This window comes from Corapipo altera, unplaced genomic scaffold (genome assembly GCF_003945725.1).
Source record: "Corapipo altera isolate COAL_440 unplaced genomic scaffold, ASM394572v1 61281, whole genome shotgun sequence".
In the NCBI taxonomy this organism is placed as follows: Eukaryota; Metazoa; Chordata; class Aves; order Passeriformes; family Pipridae; genus Corapipo; species Corapipo altera.
This window is the reverse complement of record NW_020884921.1, coordinates 4070149-4097920: the sequence shown is the minus strand read 5'-3', so window position 1 is coordinate 4097920 and position 27772 is coordinate 4070149. Positions and strand designations below refer to the sequence as shown.

At 39.8% G+C, this 27772-nt stretch overlaps 1 protein-coding gene across 2 annotated transcripts in view; it reads right to left on the bottom strand.

The window, feature by feature from the left end:
* The window catches only part of CHD1 (chromodomain helicase DNA binding protein 1), a 59934-nt gene extending 43342 nt beyond the window's left edge, over positions 1–16592 (bottom strand). Inside the window, exons 1-2 of one of the 2 annotated variants that reach the window (XM_027656902.1) lie at positions 16499–16592; positions 14543–14751 (exon numbers count right to left, since the gene is read on the bottom strand). In XM_027656902.1, coding sequence (XP_027512703.1) covers positions 14543–14595 — 53 coding nt within the window. In that variant the 5' untranslated portion in view covers positions 14596–14751; positions 16499–16592. The remainder of the gene's footprint in view (positions 1–14542; positions 14752–16498) is intronic. The other variant, XM_027656903.1, reaches the window with a different exon arrangement.
* Positions 16593–27772: the final 11180 nt, after the last annotated feature.

The following is a 27772-nucleotide window of genomic DNA, read 5'->3' as shown; positions in this document are numbered from 1 at the left end:
TACCTCTGATGGGCAATTGAAGGTGTTGGGCCCTGAAGGGGTGGGGCCTCTGATGGCCCATAGGAGCCCATCACCCCCTCTGCCAGTCTGGAAAAGGGTGGGAACCAGGCCAGACACAGAAACTCTTGCGCAGGGCCCAGGGAGAGGTTGGAGGCTCGAGGCGTGGCCCGTGACACTGACCATGGATATAATAACTCATAACTTCTCGGAGTGTGGGGGCTTCCCTCCTTCACCCCCAGCAGATCAAGGCCACCACTTCAACTGACAGACATGGAAGCTGCAACTACTAAGTTTCATCGCTGGACCCCACGGGCGGTGACTATATACATCTGTCCACTCTCAGCTTTTCTTTCCCTTACTCTCCCTCACTCTTATCCTGCCTTTCTCTCCCCTATGCATTTTCATCCCCCCCCCAAAGGTTATCTCTATGTCACATTGTTATATGACAACACAGAAATGCTAGCATGCCTGTTGATACAGAATTGTTAAAATAAACCTTATCAATATGTGTTTTTAGACACCGATTATTCAGTGCCGTTTCACTCTAATCCACCCCAAGGGAATTATTGATAAAAACCTGGGCTACCCCCCTCCCTTCTTCTGGGGCAGGTCATAACAGATGAGAGTAAAAATTTTAATTCAACCACATTACTAATAAATGCAAGACTACAAAACAAATCTGCAGGTAGAAGTAAAAGGGATGGGGAGAGAAAGGGCTGAAATGAAAAGAAACAAGAACAAAGAACAAATAGCAACATTCACCATAGCTGGTTTAAAGCTTCCCTACAGATACCATATATGATGGACAATGCAGGATGTCTACCAGAGACTAACAGCTAATTGGTAAACAGAATCGAAAAAAAACAGTACTATGAAATTCAAAGGTCTTAGTCAGCATCAGATTAGCAGAAGGAAAGGTGAAAAGACAAACCAAGTAGCAACAGGTAATTTTAAAACTATGGAAACAGAAAGGACTTGCTGAAATATTTATCAAAACTCAGGATGCTACAGCAGTATATGCACATGCATAAGAGTTTGAAATTAACTCTTAGAAAGCACTATAGGAGTTCCAACACACAAGGCTAGTCTATGCTGGTCAGAGCCTCCTTTAACTATAATCATCCAAAGTAATGCAGATGTGTGAAACTACTCGGTTCTGCCTGTACACTTCCCTACGTCTCGGTTCTGCCTGCACACTTCCCTACGTGCACCACATACTCTCTGACATCTTCAGAGAACTACAGCGCATACAAAAAAATCAGGTAAGATTAACAAATACAGTTTCATTTCTACTGAATTGTGAAGAACTTCGTGGATCACTGGCCACAGGACAAGTAACTAACAACCTCTGAGGATTAGAAATGGATTGTTTATTTTATCTTGTCCTTTCATACAGTGTTGCAACCTGGGCTTCAGTAGAACACTGACTTGGAGGCACTCTACAACTCTACAAAGACAGCACTGTAACTCAGAAACGTTAAGCTCCTGTTTGCAAAGGAAGTAGGAAGTGGAGTAATAAATAAGTAAACTCTGCATGAACATATGCAATAAAGGCAAATTGGAGACCATTAAGACAGTACCAAGCAGCACTGTATGATATGTAACACCTATAAATCCCCAAATTTTGATATGTGGACTGCACCAGTCCACATATCAAAAGACTCTCCTCTAGAGAAATTTAAAGGCTTTGAACGAACAGTAACAGTGATGCAGAGCCTAAAGCAAAAAACACACCCTACACTAAGAGCTACAGAGTTCAAGTGCTCAGTTTTCAGCGTATAAAGTGTTTTCATTATTAGAGAGAAAATTAGTATTTTTCTTCTTATCATTTAAGTCACTGAAAAGATCCAAAAGAGAACAAGATTAAATTATTATATACTTCTGGGTGCAAACTGTCCTCTTCCTTTTTCTACTTAAAAAAAAAAATCATCTAGCACTTCTCATGACAATATTTTGTGTAAAGGCAGTTTAAAGAAAACCTTTTTGTATCAACACAACAAAAAAACTCGAAACCCTCTACTGTCTAACAGGAGTAGCTATCTATTTAAACAGAAACTGATTAGAATTTTTCAGCCTAAGAGTTACTTAATTATCTCTAAAGCTCTGTATCTACAAGGCAGAAAGAAAGAACAGACTTGATTACCAACTGGGTTTTTTCTGCTTTTATCTCACGTAAAGCAGTTTTAGACTAACACCAGAGCACACCAGTGATCAGCTTCTGACATAAAGGAGTGCCTTATTTGTTTTTTACAAAATACCTGTAAGAAAGCAGCAGCAATAAAGTAAAACCACATACCTATCTAGCTTTTTCTAAAAATCAAGAAATCCACCAGAATATGCAGACTTGTTTGAGACAAAGGAAGATGAGTTGCGTAAAGAGGAAAATAAAGAGCTACCTTTCCCCTTGTAACAAATGGAAAAGTGTATCTGTGGCATTTTCCAGCCATGTCTCTTAAGCTGCGTCCATAATGAAGAAATGAGGCACTGAAAATAAAGACCTACTGAACCCCCACTGCAGCAACATGTTGTCATTTCAACTTCCATTCAGCACAGATACTAGCAGTTTACTATATCATATCAATTCAACATACAGAGACCAACAGCTACTGCCTCCACAGATGTAACATCACCAGGACTTTGTTTGTACTTTTTATTTTTTTTTCACCTGTAGTGCTGATCTACACAAAACAAGTCATTGCTTCCCATTATCACAAGAGCAGGGTCCAGTGACCCTGCCTCAGGACTTAACTGAGAATCTACCTCTGAAAGCCAGCCTCTCTAGTGAGAAAGACAATCCATACTTCCGCTAATTGATGTGAGGAAGGCCAGGATTTACCTAAAAGCTTTATCATCCTCTAAGGAACCAACCTTTTAGCTACACTATTTGCCCTTCAGGTGTTAATTGAAAGAGAAACAGCTTCCCGCTCTTCCAGCCTGCACCTCTCTGACAAGACAAACCACTGAACATGAAGGCAGTCTTCAAAGAGGGGTGCACACAACCAGAAGGTGTGCAAGACAACCAACAGGATATGTGAAGAACATACTGGAACTTCTATTTAGATTTGTTTTTACCTAAAACAAACAAATGAAAAACAAAAAAAACCTACCCAAAACCAAAACCACAACAAAGTAACAACCCAGGAAATAAAAAAAAAAAACAAAACCCAAAAAAACCAACGACAAATTCACCTTTACAAACATTTAATGTACGGTTTGTCACTGGTAAGCTCACTCAGTCCACAAGTCTGAGGGCCCTGTGTCAGGTGTGGGATCCCAAGGGAAGTTTGTGTTCCACAACTCAGAGCAGTGACACCAGTGCAATCATTCCATTCCTATTCTGTGCAGTGAGATGGACTTCAGACTGCCTCTGCCTGATTAGGTGTATTTATGGATAGTATTACTTAGCTTTAATGAAACTAACCTTTACAAAATGGAGAACTGTTAAAAAGAGCCCTGTAAAGAAACAGTGGAAGGTAACACTAATACTGTGAGTGCAAGTGAACAAGAAAGTGGCAGAGCTGACACTTCTTCTCTTCCTCCTGTACAAGCTCTTCATCAGTCACACTACAAGGTAAAATACAATGACAATCTAATGGCATCTGACAAGAAGTTGGTTAAAAAAGTTTCAATTATCAAGACTATCTGAAATAGTTATTTACATCCACCATTGCTAAGAATTACTCTCGCCCTAAATGCATACTGTGCCTTGAGACACTGGCCAATGGTAGCACGAAGCCATCACAATCAGCAAGACATCTGAAAACTAACCATCCAGAATACAAAGACAAACCTTCATTTTTCCCAGCAAGGTTTTAAGTCATGTGATATTCAATCTTGCACTTTACGAAATTTCATTAGTTTAATGATAAATGTGTAGCAGCCTGAATTCTGAAGTTATTTTACCTAAGATAAAGGGAAAAACATGCCACATGCCATCAGAGAATTTACTTTTTGCTACTGTAAAAATGGCTAAAATAATGCATGGAAACCTACAGCGACAAACTGAAGTGCATTTCTTTGTCAGCAAATGGTGTTGAAAGGCAGACAGAAAATAGTTGTGAAGATCTGAAGAAACAAGTATTAGAAGAAATCATCCACTGAAGTTTGCTCTATAGCTGGATGAAAGTTCAGATGCTTCTATCACGTCCCAACTTCTGGTATTTACTACTTTCTCTTTCAATAATGAAATACACAAAAAACTACTTTTCATGAGCCACTGAAGGAAACGTATTAGAGAAGCTATGTTACGAACAGTAAACTATTGCTTTTATTAAAAAAAAAAAGTTTTATGGAAAACTGTGAAAATGTAACCAGCAATTATATGGTTCCTGGAATAAAAATTAGAATCTAGTAGGGGTGATAGATATTGCAGCACAAATGAAATTCATTCATTGCAATTTACTGCAGCAAAGAATCCGGAGCAAGAAGAGAACAGGATGTCACTGATGTTCTTACTTTCATGAAAATAAGACCACTAAACAGTAAAGTACTTACAATACTTTGTGACAAGATAAAGAGTGACCATAAGAGAGTTTTATACTATGAGAGGTTCAACTGCTTAGAAGCATTGTTGACCACGAATATTAGTTTTTGGTGGCCTCTGGGAGTGTTGTTAAGTTTCAAAAAGAAGTGTTTCAAATAAAGTGACTGTTTCTGTGGAATCCATTTGTTACCAGTAGCATGCTACATAACATACATTTTTGAAAAACAAACTTTGTGTATACCTTCCAGGTGAAGATGACATTTCAACAATAAAAAAGCAACTGGTTTTCAAAAGAAACTCATGCTATAGAGACAACATTTTGAAAACAGATTTTTGGAAATGTTTCCATCATTATGTCATCTTATTAGCAAAATCAATACATGTCACCTATAAATGCTATTGTATTTGTACATCTTAAAAGTTGAGAGACAGAAATTTCTAATCTGTTTGAAAATCTTACAAAAAGTTTCAGTGGGTTTTGAACCCGTTTGTTAAAAACACTAATCTGGAGGGATTGCAAAGCTTTAAATATGGAAGAACTGATTGACAAGGTAGATGGAAAATTATTAGACAAAATCTAAGAAAAACCTTTACACAATTAGTTGATATGATTTAAAAAAAAAGTACTGTGATTTAATAAGTGCAGACAACAATGCACTTCTTCCCCCTGAAGCCATTTATCTTTAGCTATATTCTTCAGCTGTGTCAGTCATTAAAACAAGATTTTCTTTTTATCTTACCTAAATAAACTTAAAGGAGAACCATACCTTCAAACCACTGTACCACAAAATTAAACCAAGATTTTAATTAACAAGAATATTCATAATTTTTTCAGTGAGTGGTAAAAGGTATTTTTTTTTACCAATAAACCCCCAACATTTTCAAATATTATTTAATCTTTATCTCATAATTCTAAATCTTCTATTTCTTGTGTACGTTTTATAATGTAGGTACTAGTACAGGTATTACTGCATGTATATAATTTATGAATGAACTATACATACATTAAAGATGTGTGCTTAAATATTGATAGGAGTGCAAAACCAAGACCTTTGGAAATCACTGCACTATGTGATAAAAAAACAAGGAAGAGAAGCCTTGATTTCTCCTTAACCCAGACATATTAAGCAAGCCTTGGCTATTAAAAATGAACATAGATCTGTAATCCCTTTTGCAGAATTAACTACGACTCTCTTCCACATGAGTAGTAATTCAAATTAAATTCTAGTATGCTAGATGCTAAGCCTAAGAGTAAAAATGGAATTATTTAAGAAAAGGTACACACATTTACACACACAGAATTCAAGAGCATTTACATCTGTCATCTCTTCACAGTAAAGGGGGAAGGCAGAAATAAAATATGCAGAACTGTAGCATTTCTCCTTAACTACTCTTACCCTTCCTCTGAGTTAGAGAAATTTTTGCACAATTCAAACACCACTGGAAACAGTGTGAGCTACCACACTTTGAAAACACACTCAGTGGTCACCAGGGTGTTCATTTTTATTAATGCTCTCTTTAATTTCCCCTATGGTATCAGTACCACCAATAGGAAGAACAGATAAAACATTTTAAAACAGTCTCTGTTTTCATAAACGTTCAAAACTACCTATGGAGAGGCAGAAAAAACAAGCAGGAGTGAAGAGACAGTATTTCTTGAGACTCCTGTCCTGAAACTGAAGTATAAGCCACTAGAAATCAATAGAGAGTTATTAAAAAAAGCTAAACAGACTTCAAATGAAAAAGGGGTCTTCGGTATCTTTCAGTTTTAGTACATGCATCCACATTGAATTGTGACACACTGCAAGTCCTTTTCCAAGTCTTTAAACTACTACGTGGTGTAATACCTTCTCCCTTTTTCCATGAAGCGTGGTATTGTGGATGTGCTGAGAAAATGAGCAACAGCACGCAGAACTCCCAACACACTGCATTGTCTACCAGCATCACCGCAAACTTAAGAGAGCCTGTTCACCAGAGTTTTTGAAATGCAGTTGAGTTTTTGAAGCTTGTAGGAAAAGACAAACACGATCCAGAAGTTTCGTCACATTTATAGTAACTCAGCTGAAATTTTCCTATCTGCTGAAGCGGACACCCTAGCAGCCAGCTATACCAAGGCAAAAATAATCATAATAGCCTTGTGAGAGGTCTAAAAGTTTTTGCAGAGCTTGAAGACAAGTAATCTCTTATTTTAACAACTTTTATCAGCAGAATTCCAGAAATGGTTTATCTTCCTTGAAAAGGAAAAGAGATGCAAAATAAGAAAATGTGTATTTTCTCTAAGTAGCAAAGGAAGCTACCATTGCAAACCAAATGATAAGACATCTCACACTGTAATAAAATCTGATTTTTAAAATCATTGCTGCATTAAAGACAAAAACCCTCTGATAGCAAGAAAGTTTACTTGCATTAAAGGAACAGAACCTAAGCTCTGCAAAAAAGATGTTAAAACATAAAATCAGGGAGCTAAGAGCTGTGAGGTCGTTCTAACACCCTTGGTTGCTTTTTTGTCCACTTTTGCCTACGGGATTCTTTAATTTTACACCTGTGTTATTTGAAACATAGTCTATAAGCAATTTATTTTCTAGCCAAAGAGCTTTAGGTGTCAGCTGATGTAGTCTAACTAGGGTCCATAATCTGACTAACTTTCCTTGCAACAGGTAATGCCTATTCGTGCAAAGCAGCATCACTGACCTCCAAAAAATTAATCACCTGAATTGGCATTACTAATTACTAAGATTCTGGTGTCATATCTCTAGGAGTAGGATACAAGGAACATTACATATTTCCTCAATGACGGAGTATTGTCACAATTAGCTGCCTCCTGCTGTTTAATGCTGTTACACAAATACTGCCTCAGAACAGCGCTTCCGGTCCCTTCTCTTCAGAGTCCCCCTTGCAGAAAAGGAGATGCACAGTGTGTTATTTCTTGACAATTTCTCTTCCTGCATAGGCCAGGGTCTTTGCTTAAGATGATCTATTGGAAACAGTTCAGCAAAACACAAAAGTGGATATCTTACCATGCTGCCCTAGACATTTAGGGTAGAGTAAGAGAGATGGTTTGAGTACAACCTAACCAGCCTTTTTTTGTCTGTGTTCTCTGCAACTGTATCCACCTCTTTCTTCTAAACAAAAGCCTGATTAAAACCGGAAAGTAAAAGAAAACCTCCACTATTTTCAGCCAGTTAGCATAAATGAGGACGTTTCTCTCTCCCCACCTTTTCCTAACTTAGTCGAGAAGGTCTCTCTGCAGGAGAGTCCAGAGCTGGAACCTGCTTTTCTTCATTCAACTCTTCTGGAGAAAAGCCACACTTATATAATCAGCCAAATAGCCAGCATACAAGACTTCTTTCTCAGTTAACCAAGAATGTTTGCCATAAACCCATGTTTGTCAAATTCACCCTATTTTACTGTGTCACATTATGTCTTTTTGCTCTGTTCTTGTACTGCTGATGTCTTCTAACCAACTTTACTTGGTGGTCCAACTTTTTTTTTCCTTACCTTCTTCCAAGATTAATGGATTCCAAGAAACAAAATGCCTAAGAAATTATAAACACCATAAAAATTAGAAGAGGAAGTGTACATGAAAACAACGGGGCTACAAAACAGAGGTGGTGTTAATATAATAGATACAGTAAAAAAATGTTTTTACCAAGATTAACCAAGTAAGACCATTTATGCTCTTTTAAGACACTTAACTCCATTACTCAAAATGAAATTCCTGCTTTTCTGAGTTGTCCTTCTGTGCATCACATAAGCCTTCTTCCCTCCTCCAGCTCCAGGCAAATTAAATATATTACTTATTTAAAAAAAAAGGTAATATGAAAATGGCATTATATGTTTAAAGGTGCCCCTGAGTAAGAAACCTTACATTGCATTCACTTTATTCAACAGAAAAGGAAAAAATGAACACCCAAAAAGCCAAAACAAAAAAACACCAAAATAAACAAAGACAGTATGAAACAGTGGACCATCATAAGGCTAAGGAAAATAGAAACAAACATGACTGATAAAGCACCAGTGGTGATCTCAGTACTGCTGCAGTGAGACTTTTTATCTATCCTGCAAACAAACCACGGCAATGATTAAAAAGTCAGCTGTCACTAATAACTTTCAGCAGCAGGCAACAGTATACACTGAAAATGAGTAGCAGTTCTCAGGATGGAATTTCTACATGAAAAATTATAGTTTCATGCATGTTGACAAACTGAGGTATAAATTCTAGAAAGAGCACCCTTCAGGACATATTAAGAAACCTCTTACCTCTAGCCCTTGATAGCTTCATTTGTACACAGTACATGTCAAATCTGATTTGATATGGAAGTCTGACACACTGAAGGAATTTTTCTGTTCTTTTTTACAAACACTGTTTCTGGCTAGTCCCTACATATTCACAACAAATGCATGCCTGAATGCAGTATTTATTTGCAGACTCTTTTGAAAGAAAGCACCATCGCTTAATGAAGGTATCAGAAGAGGTAACAGGTTAAAACAAACATGAAATATTATCTTTTTTTCCAAACTACCACCCCTTAAAATGAAAAAGGAGAATGTTTTGGGCAGACGACAGGTTTAAAGCAAGTATCCTGACACAGAGTCATTAGTTCTTTTCAATAGTCTTAAGTTTAGCTTCACTAGATTATCCCTTAAAACAAGGTGCCCCTGAGAGGATCACACAATGAGGAACTAGGCACCAGGAATATAAATCCTAAAATGGAAAGCTAAACAAGTCACATTGCAAAAGAACTGGTTGAGCATTTAAACTCCCATGTAAGGTCTAGGATAATAATGAATCCACGAGCAGGTAGTTTATTGTCACAGATTTTAAGTGCATTCCTTAGATGAAGCTACCTTAAAAATGTTCTTTTTCAAGAACAGCAGGAGAGTACCAAGTCATCCAAAATAAAGTTCAACATACTAAAAAAGAGGTTAGTTTCTGCAGGGCCTTTGATAAGCATCTGAGACTACAGTGGACTATCTGGTTTTTGTTTGGTTGTTGGTTTCTTTTAAAACAAGCTGAAGACAGGCAAGCATTTGAATATGAAATGCACAGAAGTTACAGACTAAGTACCAAACTCCTAAAATTGCAAGTTCACAAGCAAATTTCTTTAGGTAAATATCATATAAGTGGAGGGTTTCTTAATTTTATTTTTTGCAAGAAATCTTCATTGTTTGACTTAGATGCATAAGGATGACTTATGTTATTTATTACTGCCAATAAAAAACAGAGGGTACAAAGAGTATTATGTTCGATCTACCAAATGTTGCTGATTACCTACCAACTTTCACGATGCTATGAACCACACTGCAAGTCTTTGAGAGAAACAAGTCACACATCTTAAGAGCAACCTTCAATATGCAGCTGGACTGAGACGCAACACCATGATGTCTCTCCCAGAAGCTCCTTGCAGACCACCAGCAAAAAAGTATTAAACGGAATTTAACTGGAAAAAAAGAAGCCACTTGAGGGGCCACATCTGAATAGGTCTGGTGTATAGACTGCCTGTTTCACAGAACTTCACTCTCTTTCGAGGAATGCAAAAAGCTTGCATCAGCTAAAATCGTGAAACTCACAGAATGGTGGAATTGCATCTATAATATGTGGAATAGGTATCTGCCATCCAGTTAGGTTAGACTACAACCAGGACCTGGATAAACACAGCAGGAGTCTCAAAGCCAAACTTAAAATCATGTGTATGATCACATCTGGATCATGAGTGTATAATTTCTTTTTTTAGCTGGAAAGGTTTCTAGACAAAAAGCCCCAACAAATAAACAAACAAACAAACAAACAAGCCCCCACCAAAACCCACCACACTAAAAACCACACTTGGGTTTTAATACGTTCTATCCGAACTCTTCCAAAAAGAAGTCAAAAGATGCTTTTAACTTGGATAGGGACACCTTACTATGCTTTAGTACGCTCAATTCTTTAAGAGATCACTCCTGATAAAAGAGCAATTTGCTAATTAAAGGGAAAAATACTGCTAACAGAAGTGAGGAGCTTGCTTTAGTCACTAGCTGTTTAGAGTAAGTTCTACCAATAGTTTTCTTTACCATTCGGGTTCTTTTGTTGATCTGAGAAATCCTGTGCAGTAAGTATCCATCTACACACATACAGTTTTATGTATATGCTCTCTCTTGCTGTATACACAGACTTTTATTATGTATTAAACTACTATCAAAAATAATCCAGTGCATAATTCTGCTTGGTCAATCTCTGTTTTAACTCCCACTCACATTTCAGGAAAGCAAGAACCTAAAGTCATGACTTTTAATATATCTTTTTTCCTTCCTATGAAAGGTATGAATTTATATAGCAAATTGAAACCTGCTGACAAAGTCTTTGGTCTTCACTTAATTACCTTTTGTGGTCCACAGACTATTCAATCCACAAAGTGAATTAAACCCACTGAAATTACTATCTTCTATTAGCAATGACTTTTAAGTGTGCAAATACTTGTAGAAGTCTTTGGTGTAAGCAGCTGCCCTCTGTTTACTCCAAAAATGGGAGAACTACACCCCAGGTAGCTACCATCCAGTTATACTGCACTGAGCACATGTCTTACCACCTAGAGAAAGGAAGGTTTGGTCAAGTCCTCTATACATTGGTCTGCAAGAACACAGGAAGAGCAATGAGATGGGAAATCAGATTGTTATTCAATTAGCACCAATGTTTCACTGCTGCAGTCCCTGTTCTACCTGGTACTTACCTTGCAGTTCAGGCATAACTGCCCTTCCTTGCTGATTAAGCTTTCTTATTACTATGTAACTTGAATGTATTTATTCATATTGAAGGTTGTAATGGAACTCTTTTCAAGAACACTATACAAAGATGCTTCGCTTAGGAGTCAGCTTCACAGAGTACTGCTGTAAACTCTACACTCACTTGCTCTCCAGATGAACAGTACCTTTGATATTTTACCTTGAGCTACTTAAAAATACTAGAGTAGTTTTTTCAAGTAAACAAGAAGCTGAAGAATAGAATCCACTACGATTATTGGACAAAAATCAGAACACCAAGCAACAAGACTAGGTAAGTGTTTATGATAGCCTTCAATTTCCATCATGTTTGGTTCTAGTACTGATCTAGAGCTTCAGAGGTTGCTGAAATAGGCAAGGAAAGTCCAAATAATGTGGCCATGCACTTTTCCACTTCTAACAAAACAGAACTTCACAACCAACACCTGCAACAAGGGAAAGTTTTCTAGTCATCTAGCAGACAGATGAACACATGCAACCCTGGCAAGGTGTGCAGCAGAATTGCAAACTGGTCATTCCTCTCACACACTTCAGAAAAAAAAATCATCTTCACAGCCAGACACAGTGAGTTAAGGAGAGCTACCATTCTCTACCACAAAGCAGATCCATGCATACTTGAAGGTTTATGATCAACCTTCTCCAGCCCTTGTACTGCTGAGAATACTAGAGACTTTCCACACCTTTTGCAAGTCATAAAACAATATGATGCTGTGTCCTCTGCCTGTGTATTTTTGCAAATGCAGCCCTGATCCACTGCTTAACTGTCTAAAGTTATGATGGTGGCTCCTCTAAATCAGGCTGTATTTATTATCAAGACTGTCACTCCAGAAGGACAGCCACAGGAGCTTACACGAGACACGAAAGGCTGGTGAATGGCTTTACTGCACTTTTAAAGTGTTAAATTTGTAAACTGACACAAGTTTTCAAAGACTTCTTGTAGTTATCAACAATGCTGCTGCCCAGATTATCACTGTTTTTGCCTTCAACTCTTCTTTTATCCTACTGATTCTTGAATTTGATCTTCTTTGCAATTTACTGCCATTAGCAGTTCTCAACTGCTTTCTTCACTTGTTCCACTTCCCTCTCTAGCATTCTGCATGGAATGGGACCACTAGAAGCTTAGTAAACATATTCTGTTAGTGACCTCTACTTCCATTCTGTAAAATTCACATTTTCAGATTTGAAGGCTAATTACCGCAACACTTCCCAAGTTACAGTTAGCTATCTGTCTGCAGCTTGCTAAGGCAACTCCCCTTGGAGTGAAAACCATCTCGAGTACTGGAAACCTACAAATTAAAAAGAAAAAAAAGACTAAAAACCAAGGGCAAGTCATATAAGGATATTCCGTATTATTTTAATAATGGAACTAGGTTAGATAGGACAGAGTTCCATCATGTAAAATGTAAAGTTTTCACATTTCATTTACAAGAATGGTTTCCTGATAATGCATGTCAAACATGAAAGTAAGCTTTCCAAGACTTGCCTGTTAATTAGGCTATGGGGTTAACAAGGGATACGAGCCCAGGAAAAAAATAGTTTTTTTCATTTTAAATCTTTTTTAAGTTTTAAAATGTGCTCAGCAAGACATTTAAGATGAAGGATAAAGTCTACCTCCACAGGCAACTATCAAAATTTGAGTACTGTGTATCCTTCTGATACCTACTTTACCTTAAGCTGCTGAGAACTTCATGACATTTAACTTGTTTAGTCTTTTGAACTGCTACAGCTTTTAAATAATATTGATACACTGATATTTATGGGCAGTCACAGTTCAATACAACATAGTTTTTCCACAAATCTTTAGCAAGGTGGCTTGTTTCAAGTAGTAAGAAAGTTCACACACAAAATCATCAGATTCGTCCCGGGTAAGTTCAAGTTTGTTGGAATTTTTTGTTGTTTGGTTCGGTTTAAGTAACAAGGAATATTTTGCCCCTCACCAGAAGAACTTCAAACTTGTTTGCTAACTGAAACAATATCAACTTTTATGAAAGCAGACATTTTCAAAAATTATTATGTATTAGAATGTACAAATTATTCAGAAGGTCGAAAATTTACTGTCTTTCTGGAACAATCCTGTGTACACCAGGAAACTTGACATAAAAATACACAAGAATTATTAAAGTATTTTCTGTTTTGCTGTTCATAGATTTCTTTGCGATTTGCACCTAGAGTCACTTAAAACACTTCTTTCTTCCCCTTCTTCCCAGTCCATCAAACACTGTGGTAAGTTGCAAGCTTAATGGCCAGCACGTGATCAGTTGGCAACTATGTTCTTCTTGCACTTCTTTATTTGAGACAATAATTTTATTCTCTCCCTACGCAACTGGAAGTTTCCACAAAGTCTGCAGAACATAGTTTTCATTATGACCCTCTGACTGACAGAATTAGCTAACCAGTTAACCAGGCTGTGATCAGACAGAGAGAAGGGCAGAAAAACAGCATGGCCACAATTACCTCTTAGAATAGAAGCCTAAAACCCACCTTTTATTCGCAAGTTGACTTTTAAACCTTTAGCGTTCATCATATTTCTAGTTTTAGAAATCTAAACTTTGTAGCGCAGGAGGGACTTTTTGAACTTGGAACTATTCTAGTAAGAGAACATAATTCCACCCCTAGAAATTGGCTGTCACTCTGCATGGATGCAAGGATATTCTAATTAGGTTGTTCCAGACATGTGAACCCTCAGCACTTGCTGTAAGACTGTAATTTGACATTAGAGGACTGATTTTTATTTTTTTTAGTTAAAAACACAACTCGAAAGAGTACTTTCACTTCAGATAACAAATACAAAGTTAGCACTTGCAGTTATACTACTGTGACAGTTCTGAAGACTAACAGAATCATGAAATACTCCTTACCAAAAACTGAACAAACCACTACCCCACCTAGAAACAGTCTAGTTAGGGTTTTATACAACACATATTACGCATATGTGCCTTGCAGTTTATAGACGGTAGCTTTAGTTTAACATTTGAATTCAATATTTCCATTTTTGACACTTCACACACTTTATTTCCTCAGAAGAGTAATACTATTCTGTTGGATGCTGACGTGGCTTTAATACTTCTTAAGCTTTATTATGTAACATGTATACAAGATCATTCCCATTCTTAGCTGAAACCATGTGGATGTAACAAGCAGATGAAGCACCTGTAAGAAAGCATGTCCAGTCCTCCTAACTATGATCCACTTGTTAACCATGAAGCTTTAGCACTAAGTTCAAATATAAACTAGTTTCAGTAAACAAAATATAGGAGTCTACCATATAGTCAAGAATAACTGAAATGAGTGAGTGCTTACCTTGACTCTCCACTACTGTTTCTTACGCTTTCTTCATCACTGTGCCCATTCATTGTAAATAGTAAGAAGTATAAAAGATAAATAAAAGTCCACTCAGGTTACAAGGTGGATATTAGGAATCCACTTCTTGGTACTCTGTACGTCTTCCCGACTCTGTACGTGTTTGCTTTAGTGTTCTCACTGGGTATTCAAGATTTCGCCAAAAATACCTAAGACAGTAAAGAAAAACATTAATACAATTTTAAAGTATGTTTGAAATTAGATACCAAAAATAAGCTGTTTTTTTCACTAACAGTGAAAGGGGGTATGTTTGACATCATGTCTGTAATTCAAAACCAGCTTTTTTTGTGCTACCTGTTCATTGCCGATTCATTTTATCACCATTTTCTTGTCTGAGAAAAAAAAATTGTTTTTCCTGCAGAGAAAACAAACGAAAACCAGGTCTTTTTATTAGCTACATTTTAAAAAAATGTAAGAGCTAATTAAAATATAAAAAATGCATAGAAGACCTGTCCAGCTTTTTGTCTGACTGCATCTGGGTCCCAACATACACTTCTTTATGCCATTATGCTTCTTTATGAAACTTTTCATGGATGATGCTATGAAGATGGTGATTTCTGCCAAACCACTAGCTGCAGAATAGGAAATGTTATGGAAATTACATTTTCTTTAGCTTTTGCAGGTTGAGAAGAACAGTTTACTGCATATCTGTACTATACCTCATGTCTTAACTTTTGCCATAGTATTGACTTCAGAACAAAGCAAAACTAAATTTTAAAGAAAAAATGCCTACTTGTACATGTAGGTAAAACCCCATAAATATTAAGGTTCAGCTAAGATTTGCTTAGTAAAATGTATTTCATACATAAAACACAGTGGAGGCATTTCCAGGTACATACATAATGCTTACATACACCTGTGGGCAGGAGTAGGAAAATTAAGACTGTCCCGTTTAACACAAGAGTCCCCACTAAATCACACCAGCAAGATCTCACAGATGGAATGATAATTATTCCACATACATGCGTATCTTAAGTCAGATCGCTGCAGCCAGTATCTGGTGAACCCAGAGAAAGTTTGGGCTCACGGGAAATGGGCCGCAAGTATAAACTCACTGATAATCAGATCAAGAGTTGCGCCCTCGGAATCAACGGTGTGAAGGCGACTAGGGTCTGCCTGCCCCGGGGTGCTCCCCTCGAACACGCCACAGCCCCAACCTCGGCAGTGAAGGGGGAACCCTCGCTGAGGTGCGGGCGCTGCCCCGCGCTCGGGCCGCTCCGGCCTGCGAACAATGGCGATGAGCGAGGGCAGAGCGACTAGAAGGAGTTCCCAGCCCCGGCGGGGCCGCGCAGCGCGCTCAGGGATCCCGCGGAGGCGACGGCGGCGACCTGGCCGCTCCCGCGCGGACAGCGCCGCACCCGCAGCGCCCCGGGGAACACCGCGGGCGGCGACAAAACTTTCTCCCCGCCGCCCGCTCCCCGCTGATCCCGATCCCTAGCCGCTCGTCCGCAGGGAGTCCGGGCAAGGCCGTCCGCCTGCCCCACTCTCGGCGCGGCCTGCGCGGCCGCCGCTCCCTGGCAGCGCCTCCAAGGCCGCCGCCGCCGCCCTCCACGATTGCCTCCCCCGGCGCCCCCCACGGCCGGAGCGGAGCCGCGGCCGTTCTCCGGCCGCCCGGGCGACTCCGCACTGGCTCCCCCCGCAGGAGCCAGTGGGAGCAGCTCGACCCCACTGCCGGTCTCGGTCCCAGCGGATCCCTCCCTCCCTCCCTCCGCGGACAACAGCGAGCGGGCCCAAGGACCCGGCCCGACGCCGGGCATCCACCCCTCCGCGGCCGGCAGCGCGCCTCGGGCCGCATCTCCTCCGCACCGCCTGCCCCCCCGCTCGCTCCCATCCCCGGCAGCTGCACGGTTCCCGGCCGGCAGAGGCAGCGGAGGAGCCATGGCGGCCTCTGCCTACCTGCGGTGCGCCGAGCCCGGCCGGCCCGACCCTCCCCGAGGAGCCCCCGGCCCGAGGTCGCTCTGCGCCCCGCGGGGAGCTCGTACGCAGCCCCGTGTCGCGGGCGGCTCCCGTGGCCGCGGCGGGGCCTGGGTGGCCGCCGCTCCTCTCGCCGGCTCCGCGCTGCCTGCGCCGCGGGCTCGCTCGCTTTGCCGCTCGAACAATGGGGCCCGGGCCGCGCTGGGAGGGGCGCAGGGAGAACCGGGGTGGGCGCCTCTCTGCTCCGCCGCCGCCGCCGCCGCCTCCTCCTAAGTGCTGCCGACCGCCGCCATCACGCCGCCGCTCCGCGCAGCCTCCCCCTCCCGCGGTCGGATGGAAACCCCGGGCGTGATGTCAGCCCTGCGCCCTGGGACCGACCGGCAGCGGGAGGAGGAGCCTCGGCCGGGGGTGGCGGGCCGCGCCGCCGGGCCTCGTACAGGGCCGCCAAGGTGGGCCCCGGCCGGGCGCTCGGGGAGCTAGCGGGGCTCGGCGGCAGCGCCCGCCCGTCATCCTGCCGTCCTTCCCTCCCTGCCTCCCAGCCTGGCGCGGGGAAGGGGCTCCCATGGCGGTGTGCGGGCGAAGGGCGCGGCCCAAGGGGCGCCATGGCCCGAGCGCAGCCCGGCGCGGTTCCGCGCGGGAGGTTGTTTGGGGTTTGTCGGTGTGAAATCACAGCCCGGCGAGAAACGCAGCCGCGTTTCTCAGTCCAGCGACGCTGTCAAAAGTGGTATCGGGCCTTGCACTGTACCCTGTATGGTGGCTGGCCTTCCTCCTTGAATCCAAGGAGATACGCCCGGACCTACGCCCATGCCTTGCAAAGTGGTCAGCGTTAGTTTAACGAGACTCCCGGTAGTTATCAGAAAAAAAAAAACAAAAACAAAAACAAACAACAGCAAACCCAAACCCAAACCCCAAAACACACACACAAAAAAGTCGTTTTAAGCTGCGTGCCCAAAAGCTCCCAGGGCGGCAAAGGAAAGTAGCAGCTGAATGAGGACGTGCTGTAAACAACACCGCGTTGGGAAGAGGAAGCAGCTTACCTGCCCTCTGCCAGGCGCAGGCACACCCGGTCATAAGGCTCTGTCGCTGCAAGAGGATTATGGGGACATTACTGCCTGACGTCTGGCACCAGACCTTTGAACACCTGCAAGCGTGCAAGGAGTCAGATCACCAGGAAAACACTGCTCATCAACGAAGGGAAGCTTGAAGGAAGCCAGTCACCGTGTGGGTATACGAGAGGAAGGGGGTCACAGCAGCTGTCAAATCAGTTCAAGCTTGAAGAGTTGTGTTGGCCAGGACCCAAGATCAGAGCCTCAGTCTGTCAGCTGGAGACCTCTTGGGCCTATAGCTTACCTCATGGCTGCCCTTCCAGGGTGAACAGTGCTCAGTAGAGTGTGGACAGCTGATGTACCCACTACCCTTCAACTGAGTTGCTGGAGTTTCCTGGAGCCTACCAAGGAGCCTTCAGCCCACCTGGCACAGTGTGGAGTTGGCTGTCGTGCACTGAGGCACTGCAGAGGCCAGATGAGGCATACACATGAGCCCAGCTCTCAAGCACTACATAGGAAATTACCACAAAATCTCAGGGGGGGATGGCAGAGAAAAAAATATACCTGTAGAGTTAAAAAATTGCATTAGGAATTGGTCAGACAAAAAAACTGCTTCAAAATTTACAAGAAGGATATAATTACACTTTCTTACTGAAGCACTTAAGTTTGAAAAATCAGCTTGAATGAGAATATTTTGTGATAGAAAAGCTCTGCAAGAGCAATGGACTCAAGTGTAAATTCAAGAGTCTCAAAATGAAAGTAACTGTTTTAAATTAAGGTAATTAATAACAAAATAATTTACTTAACCCCTTCCCATGGGCAGGCAGGTGTTCAGCCATTCCCAGGAGAGCAGGGCCCCATCACATGTGATTTTGATTTGGGAAGACAAATACCATCACTCCAAGTGTCTCCCCATCCTCCTCCCTCCAGCTTCATGTACTGAGCATGATGCTGTGTAGTCTGGAATATCCCTGTGGTCAGTTGGGATCAGCTGTCCAGGCTGTGTCTTCTTTCAACTCCTTGTGCACCTCTAGTCTGCTCACTGGTGGTGCAGGGGTGAAGAGCAGAAAAAGCTTTGACTCTGTGTAAGCCTTGCTCAGCAGTAACTAAAACATGCTTGTGTTATCATCACTGCAGCACAGTAGCCCCATTCTAGCTACAGTGAAGAAGATTAATTTTATCCCAGCCAAAACCAGCACATCTACATGTTTAGTTATGTTTTACTCTTGGCTTCTTCAGTTTCCTTCAGCTAGATTCCTTTGGTAGAGTTTCTCAGCTGCCTTGGAAATCCCTTTTGAAGGTATGGTTTCACAGTGGTTTAAATAACTGGTGTTAGAACTGCTGTGATTCCATCCTTGTCTGCCATATGAGCCAAAAACTAGCCCCACTCAAAACCAATTGCTTTCTGGTCCCTTAACTTTCTGAACTGGGTCACGGCATAGTTGCGCATGCAGCAGTTATTTACAGTGGCTAAAAACTGTCACAACAGTATCTGGAGATCTTTCTCCACATCTGTGTGAGAGAAGGGCTTTTCTTTCACATCAGAACTTCTTCATATCACATCTTTAACCAATTCTTTCTTTCCCAGGTGGATGATATTCCTATCTTAGCAGCATTTTACACCTTATTACATAAGTAATACTGACTTCTATTATACACAGCCTTCAGTCTGCATCAAGAGAGAAATGTGACACACAACATTTTAAGGACAGAGGGACAAAGCTTTTTGTTATTACAGAAAGCTACCACCCATGGGAATAAGCTGTCTTCTTCTGAAACTGTATTACAATTTTCTGTACCTCACCAGGATGTGGGCAAGAATATTTATTGTGCCCAAAGTGTCACTGATTTACCCCATGCCTCACTCCATAGCTGTTCATGAGTTAGATTTTTGCTTGTAGACAAAACATAATCAATACACTGTCCAAGATAGGTGGACTGTTCTGCAATTAGCATAATCCATTTCAATGTCTATGTCAATTCAGGCTACTTACCTTAATGTATCTTTTTAATAGTGGTAGTCATTCATGTTTATCATAGCATTTATATTTATAAACAAACACAGTATGTTTAAGAAAAGTCCTTCTGTTAAGAAAAGTTCTGTTTGTAACATTCAGAAGTTCTTCTGGACAAAGAAGGCTTTCTCCATTATAAAGTTGGGAAGCTTTAAATACTGGATCTAGCAATCTTTAGTGAGGCAAGATGGATACAAGAAATATCCTTAAGTTTTAACTACACAAGAAGTTATATACTGTTTTTTTTCTTTTTCTTCTTTCTGAACAACTCCTTTACCGTACTTTGATTTTGTCCTTCTACCCTTCAGTTAGTTCTAAAACATGTCCCAGAGAGCTCAAATACAACAACTCAAGATATAATACACTAAAAAATATTTTCTTTCTCTTCAGTAGACATTATATGCAGCAGGCATAGCCTAGTTTGCTTCTTTTCATTAATTTTTTACCCCTACAGTTATTCTATTTAATTTTACATTCTCTCTTCTACTAAAAAAAAAATAACAATTTGTGTAAGCCATTATCCTATGACTTAAATACTACATCTTTCTTGACTTCTTCACCTCTGCTAGCTCTCTCTTTTTTTTTTTTTTATCATACTCAGAATCCCTTCCTCACTGGGACCTCACCACCCAGCAAGCTGAACAGTGTTAAAGATTATGGAGATTGAGAAGAAAACAAAGGTAACAAAAAATAACTTATTTTATAGAATTAGCTAAAAGAAAAACAAATGGATTCAGTTCTAGGAGGAAAAAGCTAGTCTAAACTTTTTGTCAGTTTAGCCTGTGGGCCATTTTCAGACTAGCCTTGTTAGAAATGAGTTTGGGTTAAATCTAGTACTTGCTTAGGTCTTGTTTACACATACAGCTGATCAGAAGTAGTTATGTCAAAAGAATTTTGTGTAAGATACAAAGTCTTGTTAGAATTAAATTTCATTAATCTGTCAATACTTAATATTTAAAATGCAGGTAGATTTGTTAAATGCAGTGCATAGAAACTGAAATTATGGAAGAAAAAAATTAACTGGTGACTAGTTTAAATAAATTGGCTAAGTTTGACCAACTAAGTATGGGTTTTTTTCGTAATTTAATTATAAATTTCTTAAATTGTTTGTGCAATTCCTTTAAAAATATGTCAGTACATCATCTTCAATTAAATGATTTTCAAGTTAAAAAAAACCAGCTTCAACTGGTATGTGTATACATAAAATTTCTTAACTGTATAAGTTTAATTAAAGTGAACAACAAATTGGTAACTGGACGAGCGTGATTCAAGGCTTTACTTACACCTGATCTATAGTCCTGTCAGGTAAAGTTTGAACAGATTACTGCCTTGTCTGAATAGAGTATCTGTACGTGATTAGAACATTTCAACAGAAACACTGGATCAATGCAGCATTGGCTGAATATTTTGCTGAGAAGATCAGAGAAATAGTTTAAACAATGGCATTTAAATGGTTATAGTGAGACTTTAAAGTTAGCATCTATCAGGATAGCTAAGAAACTTTCACAGTTTTCTTTAAACTACTGTTTTGTAAGGTCTGTCTAAATTACCATTGATTTGTTGGAGGCATTAATTCTCAAAAAAGCAGCTTCTGGGTGTAGACTTTGCCTGCTTTATATGCATAGTATCTATTAATGTTTTCTTCTCAATGTTTAGCTAACACAAGTGTAAACTGAGTTTGAAGTAAACTTTTTTCTGTTGCTTAGGTGATAACCCTTGGTATTTTCAATGTAAAGACAAACCTGTGACTATTTTTTTACAGTAAGCTGCTTTAGACTATGTTCTGGAGCAGGAGACAGAAATTATTTACTACAGACTTACTTAATCACAGTAACCACTTAATTGTTTGTGCATAAAAATTTTGGTTATAGTGTTTAGAGTTAAAAAAGAATCGTACAGTAATGATTCTTCAAACCACGAGTAGTCTTTATATAAAGAATTGTCAGATGCTAGTTTTAAATGTGTCTGTTTTCTTGTTATCATACTATTTTTATAGCCTTTTTATTTCAAGTCAGAATGGTCATAGTAGCTCTTTCAGAGGATTTTAAAAATAAATATGGAACGTTTCTGTTGAGAAGAAATGCTTGTTATGCAGTCAGTTCTACATTTTTCTTTTGTTTAGCTGTGGTTTGGATTCTGATAATGAAAGAAGTAGACTGTTTTTTCTTAGTTGCCTTTGCTATCATCATTATTTGATGATATTGCCAGTCTTTAGTTTCCTGTAGTTTTGGTGTGTCTGGAAGAGAAAGACATTTTCTGATATGAATGAAATGTGGGTAGCCTTGATTTGTTGTAGCATATTGGATGACTTTGATTTGTTATGAATATATTTATTTTTGGCCTATGCTTTCAGTTCTCCCACTTCTGTTTTCAACAACCTTGGGTTGTTTTGCTCATGGATGTGCAATACAGCTGTTGCTGTAATTAATGAAAGTTGCAGCCCTAGTCCACGTCCATATGAGGTACTTGGTTGTTTTAGGTCTTTAGGTGGTTTGCTTCTGTTACTATTTTGTTGTGGTTGTTTGTTTTGCAGTGTGGTTGGTTGGTTTTTTTGGTTTTTTGGGGGGAGCAGGGGAAACATGCAGTGAGTGAACATGTTTACTACATGCAAAAGCCAAAAGGCCAGAACAGATCAGAGACATTTCTTGCTACTTTTATTTTGGAGTCTAGTAAAGCCTTCTTTGTTGCTGATGGTAGAAATTGTTAACTATTCTAACAATGACCTCTACGAAGCTATTGCTGAGCAATACCACCATCTTCAAGCTATGTTTCCACTTGCCACCGTTTTTGATTTAGGACAAGTTGTACTTCTTGCAATGCTTATTTAGTGTTTCAGTTACCTAGGAAAGTATATGTGTTCAGCTGCCATGTCTGAGACTGGATACATCATATTTTGATTCTTGCCAATCACTTTGAAAATCTTATTTCGGAAGAGCACTTTGGTTTAAAATCACTTGGGCTTTAAATTAAAAACAGAACTGGCTATTTTTTAGAAAAGAAAACATGATGACATGAGCAGACCCAGTCATAAGCACACTGGGTAGTAGATACGGGGTTTTTGTTTGTTTATGGAATGAGACTAGTTACCTTTGTTGCAGGTTCATACCATGCTGTATCTGACAATCTATAAGTACTTGAAAGAAGACAAATAAGTGTTCCAGGAACAGCTAGCTAAGATCTTTATTTCTGCACACTTGTGTTCCATATAACACCATCTCAATCTTCGTTTCCTAATCTTTCTCACTCTTCAACTCCTCAGGTTCCTTTTCATGTCTACTAACTGTGCTGTGCTGCGACAGGGTAAGACAGGGTAAAGGCAGGGGGAGGCTGACTTGGCTTTGTTGGATACCAGTGGATACCAGGGCATTCATTTAGACCTTAGTTTATAACCACACACTTGTACTTTCAAAGTCCCAACACTTTTGATAGATTGGGTTGAACTTGCGAGCTGATTTCAAAAGTTACTGCAGAACAAGATAGTGAATGAAAAAGTAAATAAAGTCAATGCAACCACATGAGTGTTTTTCATTAGGAAGCTCTAGTAGAAGAGTGTCAGTAATGTTTGGCAAAGAAAGTAACCAGTGTTTTAAAGATATTCTCTAATGTTGCCTTACAAAATACTCCTAAAAATCTATGTTTAAAGTTACTTAAAACATCCCTTCAATAATCAAAATATGTCAGCTCCTACATGTAGACTTAAGACATCAGAATTCTGTTTTAGAGAGCTGTTATACCATTTCTAGGGCAGATTGCCTTTTTTTCAGGGTTTGCAACAGTATTATCATACAAGTCTTGTTCAACTGGCACCTTTCTTTCTTCCCTTGTTTGCTTGCTTGTGTATCATGTACTTCTAGTGGTCTCATTCCTCAACCGTCTTCCAAAATTCAGCTGGTTGGCCAGCTGGACTGGTTTTTATGGCATTGGCCAGATCTGCATGGCAGGTGGAGTGCAACAGCAAAAGGCATTGTATTGGGCAGCTGTCATGAAATGTGCACCTTTGCTTAATGAGCTCCTTCCATAAGGAAGGAGTGTTTTCTGTGCTGCAGGCCCTCTTCTGTCACCATGTATTACTTTGAACCAATTTTTCATTTGATAAGCACTGTCACATGGCCTTATGCATAAAATGCCTAATTGTTGGTAACATGTCACTGTAGCCTTAGATTTTGTAATTCACTGGAAGTTAAGAAGCATAAAGTGAACTTAGCTATATGCTACTGTATTTAACACTGTATTTACATCTGGAATTGTTGTTTGCACAACTATTTCAGTCACAAGCTTCCCCTACTCGTATTACAACCTGACATGGCTTATACTACAAGCGTTTACAATGCAGATGTTTGGAGCTTCCTCTCTGCTACAGGAATACCAGTCTTAGGTGTCAATTTTAGTAAACTAATATATTTTACTCTAACATAAAATTACACATGGTCAAAACCTTAAACATTGTGGCTCATGTACTGGAGTAATGCAATTCTCTCACTAGAGCAAATGAAATCATGTACTGTGTTACACTTGGTCCAAGTTGTATATGACTACTTTTTCCTTCTTAGTTATAGTAGTATAATGGTAGGTTATACTAATGATTAGTCTTTTAGTACGTCAGTACTTTTTGGTGTGAATAAGTTTATAAAAAGTAACTGAGTGTTTTCAGTGTTTGAGCTAGTATAGTCTAGGTCTGAGAAGAACTGTTAGGAGCGTGCTGAAGTCAGCTCACAGCTAAGGTTTGTTCCTTAACCCTACTGCTGATGGGAAAAACAGACCAAAGAAATTGAAGGAATCATATGTGAACTGTTTATTCCAGTTACTAAATGGAGGATAAACAGGGATTCTGTCTGAAAGAGGAATCATCCTTCTGTACTTAACCATATAACATGCAAACCATAGGGAAGTCTACTGAGAAGGCCTGCACTATACTGCTGGGTAAAACAGTGACAATTGGCTGTTTGATGTAGGGAGTGGTGGAAAGCAGTGATTCTGAAGCTGAGAAGAGTTGCGAAAATGCAAAATATATTCATTCCTTTCAAGCGTTTGTACTGTCACTAATAATGTAATCTTCAAAATACTCCTGCAAGGCACAATAAATGAGAATTAAAATGATACAATAGCAGCAGGAGAAAAAGGCTACAAACTGTTAACTGCAGAAATTTTACAGCAAGACACTAAAGACAGAACATGTCTCTGTGTCTTTTTTCAGGACACTAGTTATGTAGTCCATTTACTACTAATGTAAATAAAAGAATGGCAATGGGACCTTCTCAAATTTTTGAGGCCTTGTCTGAGACAGTTCATTCATGTATTAAAATATAGATCCGTGTCTTCAGGTTTTACCAACAAGATGGGATAAAAATTCTGTCTGAAATTATTGATATTAATTCTTCTACCAAAAGATTAGAAGTTAGTGACTGTAGAGCTGAGTACTCACTATAGTAGAAAGAAACACTTAGAGACAGGAATCTGTTAACTGAAGTAAAAGAGAGCTAAGTCAACCTTAAAACTCAAAGAAACATAGGAGAGATACTTCCGCTGTCAGACTATCATTTGAGACTCCACTGCCCAGTCTTACAAGGCAAGGAAATAGGAAGAGATGATTTACATCATGTGCTAGAAAATATTAAGCTGTATGTGAGGGCATGAGCAGAAAAGATAAAGTTCTGTGAGTTCATGGTAAGTGTGAACTGTAGAGAATATTTGGCTCATAGAGGCTTATAAGCTTGCTTAGAAGGTGATATGAGTAAGGAAAAATTGTAATGTGAATTTTACAATTTTCTCTTTTGTTTGTTTCTTTCCTCTACAATCTGTGATTTTAAGTGAACAAGTTATTTTTGTCCTTGTAACTTGTCTGTCAATGAAACTGGATCATTTTATCAGACTGTTCTGTTTCTTTGTAGGGACGAATTCCACTGCATATGGTGCGTTGGCCTTGACTGCCTGCTAGATACCCACTGAACTGTTTTCTCCCTCCTTAACATCAACAGGATGGGGAGAAATCATGAGTCAAGATAAAGACAGAGAGAACACTTACTAAGTACCACCACAGGAGGAACAGACTATCGTTGGGAAAAACTAATTAAAATAGAGTTGAATGGGGAGAAACAAAGACAAAATATTGATACTGCCTTCTGTTCATCCTCCTGCTTTTTCTCAGGCTCAACTTTACTCCTTCAATCCTGACTCCTCTACCTCCTCTTCCTGAGTAGTGCAGGGGTATGGGAAATGAAAGCTGAGATCAATCTGTAACAGCTCCTCTCTGCCACGTTTTCATTCTCACACTCTTCCTGTACTCCCATGTGGCTCCTTCCCTTGGGATACAGTCCTTTGCAAACTGCTCTAACATAGGTTGTCCATGGGCCACAGTTCCTTCAAGATAAACCTGCTCCAGCATGGGCTTCAGGGGAATCACTGCTCCAGTGCCTGGAGCACCTCATACCCTCTTTCACTGAATTTTGTGTCTGCAGAGCTGTTTCACATTTTTCTCACTTCTCTCTCCCAACTGTTGTGCAGCGTTTTTTACCATTTCTTAAATAAATTGTCCAAGAGGTGCCACCACTTTGGCTGCAGGGCTCAGTGTGTCCACTGGAGCTGGCTGAACCACTTGGGGCAGCCCTCCTCACAGAGGTTTTCCTTGCAGTTCACCCCAGCAACCAAAATGTTGCCTTGTAGACCCAACACAATAAGATACCAGGTCAATTTCACAGTAACAAGGGCTCCAGTATCTACAAAAAGTTTCATATTGTGCCCTCACTGAGCTGCTCAGTCTCCTTGAGAACTGTACTCCATAATACTGAGAATAAGAAGTTTTTTCTGGTGGCTGACAGTAGCTGGATATACATCCAGGTAACAGTGGTATTTTTGAGCCTTACAGGGAGTGTGTAGTATTTGTGCTGAGACTGAATAGTCCTTTTCAGCACAGCTTGGGAGACACAACTCAGGACTCATCTTTGTCCCATGAAGGGCCATGAATTATGCATGCACCAAGTTATGCAAAAGAGATTTAGCAATTTTCCTTTTGATGGCTCTGACAAAGTCATTTGCTGACATGCTTCTCCGTTTCCTGAGGAAGTCCTAGTAAATTGCTAGCTGTGTGGCAAGACTGAGGGATCTGATGACTGGAAATAAGAGCACTGTATTGCATTGCAGGAAATTGTGTTCTTATATCCTTGCATATATATGTGTAAAATACAAAAAGCCTTGTAGCAGCAGAAAGCAGGAGGTATAGAGCTGACAGAGAACACAAGCTGAGCCTTGCCTGCCTTTCTGTCACAGGAGGCTGGGAACAGCTGGCCCCTCCAGAGCTAACAGAACTTATTGTCCTTCTTCAAGGCATACAAGATCTAGGGGGAACTGGCAAAAGTGTTCAACCTGTTTCAAACCTGAAAAAGACTCAGTGTTTGAAATTTAAGTCAATCACCCTAGAGGAATCCAGTAAGGAGCTGAGAAACCATGTATTGTTTTATACGTCTCTATGTCTGTAAGGTTGGACACATGCTTGCATTTAGGCTGATACTCAAGACAGCAACATAAGTAAACTTATATGTTGGGATAGTGGCAGATCAGATCCCAGACTTTTCAAACTACTCATGCAGAATTACAGGACATCTTCTCTAACTTTCTGCAGTGTGACTCTTAGGTGCAGAGTGGAAGTGAAAGTGCTGGTATAACTCAGTGAGATTTCATCAAACTTAGTAAATTATTATGAAACAGGAAGATGCAATAATATTGTTTGTTAAAGAAAAGCATCACAGTGAATTAATACTTTCGTGTTCATGGCAGGAGCATATTTGGCCATTCCATGTTTCTAAATTGAGGACATCCAATGATATGGATACCAAACATTCCTCTGCATACTGGGTAAAGCAGCAGTGTTATATCATTTCAATGTATGACTGTCTTTAAGAGGCCCATAGTCATTTAAAGAAACAGACAACTTAAAATTCAGAAAGTGTCCAGTCAAGTATATATAGACACAGTCTTAATCCAGTCTTTTAGTTGGAAATTAATATAGAAATACAACTGCAAAAATATATGTGCTTTTTTCGGAATATCTATTGAAAAGGAAGAAAATCTCAAACTCCAAAACTTTACTATTGATGAAACTGTTGGGGTTTTTTTCATTGAAGACATGAGGAATAAAATAATATGACTAAATTAGAGAACCGTGCCAGGTGTCTTTATTTAAATAAATCTTTAGTGCTCTA